Source organism: Marmota marmota, unplaced genomic scaffold (assembly GCF_001458135.2).
Source record: "Marmota marmota marmota unplaced genomic scaffold, marMar, whole genome shotgun sequence".
Classification (NCBI taxonomy): domain Eukaryota; kingdom Metazoa; phylum Chordata; class Mammalia; order Rodentia; family Sciuridae; genus Marmota; species Marmota marmota.
Window position 1 is genome coordinate 15537169 of NW_025999880.1, and position 7149 is coordinate 15544317.

The following is a 7149-nucleotide window of genomic DNA, read 5'->3' on the forward strand; positions in this document are numbered from 1 at the left end:
CACAATTCAGGTGTCACCCTGCTGGCTGGTGAAAATGCAGGGAGAACTCACTTTGCAGGGACTTCTGTCTGCAAGGTGGGTTGTGGTCTGGGGCAGCATCCAAGGTAAGGGATCGGATTACAGTCTCACACACAAACTGGGTCCCACTCAGGTCTTCTTCTGCTTCCTCCACTGAAGCAATGTTCTCAGCTTTTCTCTTTGTGGATACTGTGGAATCTGAAAGAGACATAAACCTTGTCTGCACTTGGTGTTTCAAGATTTGAGGACTTTCACTATTCGTTATCCACGCTAAGACCAGGTCAAGGAATAGCTGCTCTCTGTGCCATCTAGGGAGACAAGTGAGATGCTCTTGGACACCCATTTATATGTTAAGGTTAGTAAGAAACAAGAGTTAAAAACGGATGTGGTATTAGGGAGGCTGCAAATGCATTACAGATATTTAATCCCTTACCAGGAAGTGCTTTAAATCCCGCCCCTTCACTTTCTTCCTGAATCTGCCCCAAGCCTGGCTTCTCTATTAAAGGACTGTCATGTGGCAGAGGAGACATGCAGGGAGTCATATCTGGAGAATTGAAGACAGGAGAACCATCAACTGAGAAAAAGCATCACATCATAAACAGTCAAGTGTCCAGAAGTAGCAGTTCATAGGTTTCACACCTCCTGCAGGGCTAAAATAAAACCAGATATGCTTCAACACCTGTAGACCAACAGGTGTGCAACTACCTCAGACAGATCAACCAATTTGGGAAGGATCATAAAACAGTTACTTGGCCTGCAAGGCAATGGCCAAGATATAAAATCATGAAATATAAAGGAAAAAAGGCAGGAAAATAGAGAAAATGATCCCTCTATGGTGGAGAAGCCCTGCACAAACTTTCATGTTGCTTCTGATAGATAATGGGAAGGAAAGAAGGAAAATGGACCCATGGGTGCAGCTTTAAAATCACATTGTAGGAGAAATCCTTGCCATCTATTTCTTCAGAATAAAACAGCAACTACCACAGCATAGGCTACAGTACCTTTGTGCCTGATAATAACATAACCACCATAAACTGAGTGACAGTCTTACCCACAGGTGTGTTGTGAGGTACTCTCTCCAACTCCTGAACAATGTTTATATCCAATAGCTCAAAGGACAGCAGGTCCTAGAAAAAATACAGGCCATGTTAGGCAGCTTGTAGTGACTGTGTTGTTTTGATGAGATCTGTAGTTCATTTGCAGACCATCCTGGATTCAACTGAATTCATGCCTCCCATCAGCCAAGTGAAAACAAAAAGAGTTAAATGGGAACTAGATGTTCACATGACCAAATGTCAAGAAACAGAAAAAATGCGGTGGATATGAAGGTAAACCAGACAGGCTAAAACAAAGAGGCAACTAAAGGAAAGTTGCAGTTAAGCACAGGACTGAATTCCTAATTCAATTAGTAAAAACTCAAGTTCAGAAACTTAGTACATTGGGTGATCTCATTCCTATTAATTACATTTGCCTGGGAACCACCTATGGCTATACCACCTTCTCTTCAACAAGGTTAAAAACTCTTTCCCCAGTGTGGTTTCTCTTGTCCCTTGCCCCTCAAAGTGCTGAATCTTCCACCTGTGCAGTCAGAAGGTCCACAGATGGAATGTAGAGTTCTCTCTCGCTGGAAACATTTTTTGTCTTCTGTAGAATGCAGGTTCCTGTCCCTTCTGTCTGCTGAGTCACTTCACCCAGTGGAATTTCTTCTTTAGCCAGAAGAACCTATAAAGTCAAACCATTGGGGACAAATTTAGGCCCGCAACAAAATAGGCTCATAATACCTCTCCCCTGAAACAAACACACACACACACACACACACACACACACACACACGAACTACATTTAAAACTGATGATGAGATCTAATAATTTTAGAATTAAAATAGTACAAAGGGCCAGGTACAGTGGCACACGCCTGTAATCCCAGCAACTCAGGAGGCTGAAGCAGGAGGATCGCAAGTTCAAAGCCAGCCTCAGCAACTTAACAACACCCTGTCTCAAAAAATAAAAAAGGCTGGGAATGTAGTTCAGTGATAAAGCACCCCTGGATTCAACTCCCAGTATCAAAACAAAAAACTAGCTACCCCCCTCCCAAACCAGCCCCCCACCCCCCAAAAAAACCCGCTCTTTTTGTTGTGCAGGAGACTACAGCCAGGGCCTGTGCACACCAAGTAAGCATCCTACCAACTGAGCTATATCCCCAGCCCCCAACCTTTCTCTTTTTAAGTTAATTATCTCAGGTATTTTGTTACAGTGACAGAAAGATGACCAACACACTAACCTTTCATGATTTCTGGAAGAATAGCCAGCTATAAGTAAGTTATTTTAGTCTTACTCACATCTGCCCTAATTCTTGAGAAAATACCTTGGCATACTGAACCAAAGTCTATCAATCCTCACCTCTTGCTGGCAGGTGAGATCATCAGCTTTGCTTGCACCAATCAGGCCCCTTTCAATGTTATCAGGGCTCTCTGCAGAGGGGAAAGGATCCACTATGATACTGCACCAGACTCGAGGCCCAAACTGCTGGCCTTTGTGAGAAAGACGCCAATGGGAAGTGTATGTTCCCTCCAAGGTTGGGGCGATGAACTCCACAGACACAACCCCCACATGGCCTGCCTTTAGGCAGGGAACCAAAACATCCTTCTTTTCTGTAGAAGCCAAAGTCAAATTTCCCCACATGAACTTGAGCTGAAAAGAACAGTGACCAGAGAAAGAAAGCTTGTCAGGTGAAAGCTATGGCATTTTAAATCACTTCATCTTCACTTTTTGTGAGAAAAAATACCTTTGTGTCTGCACTCCACTTTACATTTCCTGTATTTTTCATTCTCCAGTGTTTTATAAACTTGGTTCCTGGCTGAAGATGAGTCCCATCAGGCAAATTCTCATCCACAAATGCTGCACTGAGTGTTGGCATAACTGGGGCACAGGGTTGCAAGGGGAGCCTGAAGACAAATTCAGATGCTTAGTCACTTGCTGTTGGGTGTGATGGCTTAAGAATATCTCACATTGACTCTAGAAGCTGACTGACTCTTGAGGATGTACTAATGCATTTGCCTTAAAATGTGAGCCAGGCACAGTAGCATATGCCTATAATCCCAGTGACTCGGGAGTCTGAGCTAGAAGGATCATGAGTTCAAAGCCAGCCTCAGCAACTTAGATCTGTCTCAAAATGAAAAATAAAATAAGGGCTGGGAGACTGGGGTTGTGGCTTAGCGGTAGAGCGCTTGCCTTGCCCGTGTGAGGCACTGGGTTTGATCCTCAGCACCACATGAAAATAAGTAAATAAAATAAAGGTATTGTATCCATCTACAACTAAATATATATATATATATATAAAAAAAGCGGAGGGGTGCTGGGGATGTGGCTCAGTAGTAGAGTGCCTCTGGGTTAAATCTTCAGTAACTCCCAACTTCCCCAAATAATAATAATAAAAAGTGTTGTGGGCATGCTGGTACACATCTGCAATCCCAGCAACTTGGGAGATTAAGGCAGGAGGACTGCAAGTTCAAGTTCAGCCTGGGCAATTTAGTGAGACCAACAGCAAATAAGCAAGACCCTGTCTAAAAATAAAAGATAAAAAGAACTTGGGATATAGCTCAGTAGTAACATACCCCTGGATTCAATCCCCAGTACCAAAAAAACAAATCAAAATGACAATAAAAACCCCAAAAAACTGTCCTTATTTTTTTGGTGGTGGTACTGAGGATCAAATTCCAGGCCTAGGAATGCTAAGCAAGCACTCCACACTAAGCTACAGCTCCTAGACCATAAATCAAAACATGAGGAAGAAAATTAAAAGGGTCCATATAAAAACAACTGGAGTGTAAAACTCTTAAATCATTTTTCCCTTTCGCTTCAAATCTAGATTGCTTCCATCAAAAAGGGGTCACAACCATCCCAGTTCTGAGCCTTACTAGTTTCTAACTTTCTGAAGAAGGCAATAAAGCAAACGTCAAAAATAACCATTAAACCACCCATTAATAAAGCTAGGATCAGAGAATGGAAGTTATTATTTTTTGAGATACTGGAATTGAATCTAGGGCCTTGCACATGCTAGGCAAATACTCTAATATTGAGCTATATCCCCAGTCCAAAGAATGGGAAGTTTCAAGGTGTGCATATTAGGAGCCGCCAATGGATAAAGATAAAAGATGGCTAGCCAAGCACAGTGGCACATGTCTGTAGTCCCAGTTACTTGAGAGGCTGAGCCAGGAGGTTTGCTTGAGCCCAGGAGTTCAAGACCAGCCTAGGCAACCTAGAGAAACCCCCAACATGAAAGAATAAAAATAAATAAATAAAGCTTAAGTTACAGTTTTAGAGAGCTGGACCTGAAGTTTTTGACCCCCACCATGGCCCTAGGCTTACATTAGGGTGTTAGACTGCAGCAAGCTCTCAGGTCGGCCCAAAGAGGACTTGGGGCTCTGCAGTCCATGGATAGAATTCCAAAGATGAATCTTCCTGTGAAGTTTAAGCTGCTTTTTAAGTTCCTTGACCTCTGCTTTACGCTGTTTCTTCTCAGCTCGCAATCTCTGCTTTTCTGCTTTAAGAAAATTCTTATCAACCTGTTTCTGGAGCCTGTGAGATAATAAACAAACGTCTTTAAAAAACAAAAAATGCACTCACAAACAAATCTCAAAGCAATTTGGAGCCAAGTCCAGTCCTTATCAGTGTCAACTTCTAATTTAGCTTCTTAAATTCTAGTACGGTTATCATTGCCACTTCATTAGCTTTGGATAATTGCCTTCATTATAGCACATCAACAAAAAGAGTAGAAATAAGGAGACTATCTACAGTCTATGACATTACATATTATCACCATATTTTTTGTTTTTGTTTGAGTACTGGTAATTGAACCCAGGGGCACTTTACTATTGAGCTATATCCCAGTCTTTTTTTTTTTTTTTTTTTAATTTTTTAGTTGTAATTGGACACAGTACTTTTATTCCACTCATTCATTTTTATGTGGTGCTGAGGAGCGAACCCAGAGCCCTGCACATGCTAGGCAAGTGCTCTAATGCTGAGCCACAACCCCAGCCCACATCCCAGCTCTTTTTGAGACAGGGTCTCACTAAATTGCTGAGGCTGGCCTCAAACTTAATCCTCCTGATTTAGCCTCCCAAGTGATTGTGTCACCATGTCCAGCTCACCAGATTTTTTTTTTTTTGAATCAGGATTGAACCTAGAGAAGCTTAAAAACTGAGCCACACCCCCAACCCTTTTTATTTTTTATTTTCTGATAGGGTCTTGCTAAATTGCTGAGGCTGGCTTTGAACTTGTGATCCTCCTGCCTCAGCATCCCCAGTCTCTGAGGATTTCAGGTGTCTGCCACCATGCCTGGCTCAGAATTTGTTTTAGGAATCTTTTTATTTTATTTTTTTAAATGTAATTGTATTTTTTATACCTTTATTTATTTTTATGTGGTGCTGAAGATCAAAACTCAGTGCCTCAGACATGATAGGCAAGCATTCTACCAATGAGCTACAACTGCAGCCCCAGATTTTTTTATCATTAGCATTTTGTGTTACCAGAACCAAGAAGCCAATCAGAGAACAATGATCTCCAACTATATGGTTTTACCTGACTTGTTCCAGAGCAGCAGGAAGACGAGGAGTAGAGTACTTTGACTGAGGAAATGGTTCAGAGGAACTCACAACAGGTCTCCGTAATTTCAGCAGGACATGGTTAGTGTCATGGGCATATGGTCCTGCTTCACAATCTTCACAGATGTTGTAGGATGGGCATAGGCTTGAGGAAAAGAATGGCAGAGTACAGAATGGCATAGCAGGTACCAAGGTAGGGAGGTGAAGATAAGACTTCTATATTTGCTCCAATACCATCTTGGTGGTAATCTGACCAGGCACCTCACCATACCAAGTCTTAATGTTCCTCATAAATAAAATGAGGATAATAACATTTAACCTGCATCCGTTTCTGTGGGACAATCTAAGTGAGGAAGCAAGATATGAAAGCATTTGGAACAAGAGGGGAACTATCCTTAGTTATCTAATTTTGTTTTGGGGAACATGACTTTGCCTGGCTCTGTTAATCCAAATGCATATCTGAAAACAGCAATCTGAATAGTCATCCCTCAACCCACAAAGCACATGTGTGCTTCCCTTCTAGAGCTACAACATCTAATGTTCAGACACACCCAATTTTCTTTTACCAACCGAGAATGCTAGGAAGTTACTGCTTTAAAGCCCATCAATCCTAGCTATTCTCAGGCAACTGCTTACCTACACTGGTAGCGCACACCAATGATCCTCCTTTGGCAGTTGCTGCAAGCAATATGCCAGCTGAACTGGTTTTCTGGCAGAAATAGTGTTTCCTCTGAAATAGGCATTGAGACTTCTGAGGGACAAGAACCCAAAGGTGGGTTTTGGAGAACAAGCTTCTCATGTAATTTCTGTTCAAGCTTCTCAACTGTTTCTTTAACCACTTGCTCTCTGAACTAGAACACAGAACAGAAGATGGAGACAACTCAGTTCCAATATTGCAAAAAGCTGTAACAATATCAACAAATCTGAAACCTCACTATCTCTGGTATAACATAAGAACATAATAAACAACTAATACCTAAAGAATGAAATAAACAGAAATGTAACAAAAGGTCCATTCCTAGTTCAAAGAAAACAACAAATCCTTTTGATTTGTTGCTCACTAGGCGAGCGCTCTACTGCTGAGCCACAACCCCAGCCCACCCCCCACAGCCTTTTTTTTTTTTTTTTAATTTATTTTGAGACAAGGTCTCATTAAGTTGTTTAGGTGCTCCCTAAGTTGCTGAGCCTGGCTTAGAACTTGCAATCCTCCTGCCTCAGCCTCCTGAGTCGCTGGGTTTACAGGTGTAAGCCATCATGCCCTGCCCCAGCCCTTTTTATTTTTCTTTGTGACAGGATTTAAGTTGCCCTTGTTTGCCTCATATTTATGGTCCTCCTGCCTCAGCCTCCCAGGTAGCTGGGATGACAAGTGTGCACCACCACATGTGGCCAAAGACTAGTATATTCTTGACTAGATCTACCAAGTTTGGAAATCACTAGCTACCACTCTTCAAGATTCACTTGCACCAGAGGCAGCAGCTATCTGGGTTCAGCTTTTTTTTTTTTTTAAATAAAGGTTTTTTTTTTTTTTT

General features: G+C 41.9%; 1 protein-coding gene across 1 annotated transcript in view; it reads right to left on the reverse strand.

The window, feature by feature from the left end:
- Positions 1-7149, reverse strand: part of Nbr1 (NBR1 autophagy cargo receptor) — a 21461-nt gene that overhangs the window by 9272 nt on the left and 5040 nt on the right. Inside the window, exons 5-13 of the mRNA XM_015495824.2 lie at positions 6257-6471; positions 5598-5765; positions 4386-4595; positions 2803-2962; positions 2418-2708; positions 1597-1740; positions 1070-1145; positions 452-562; positions 52-216 (exon numbers count right to left, since the gene is read on the reverse strand). Of these exons, the coding sequence (XP_015351310.2) occupies positions 52-216; positions 452-562; positions 1070-1145; positions 1597-1740; positions 2418-2708; positions 2803-2962; positions 4386-4595; positions 5598-5765; positions 6257-6471 (1540 nt within the window). The remainder of the gene's footprint in view (positions 1-51; positions 217-451; positions 563-1069; positions 1146-1596; positions 1741-2417; positions 2709-2802; positions 2963-4385; positions 4596-5597; positions 5766-6256; positions 6472-7149) is intronic.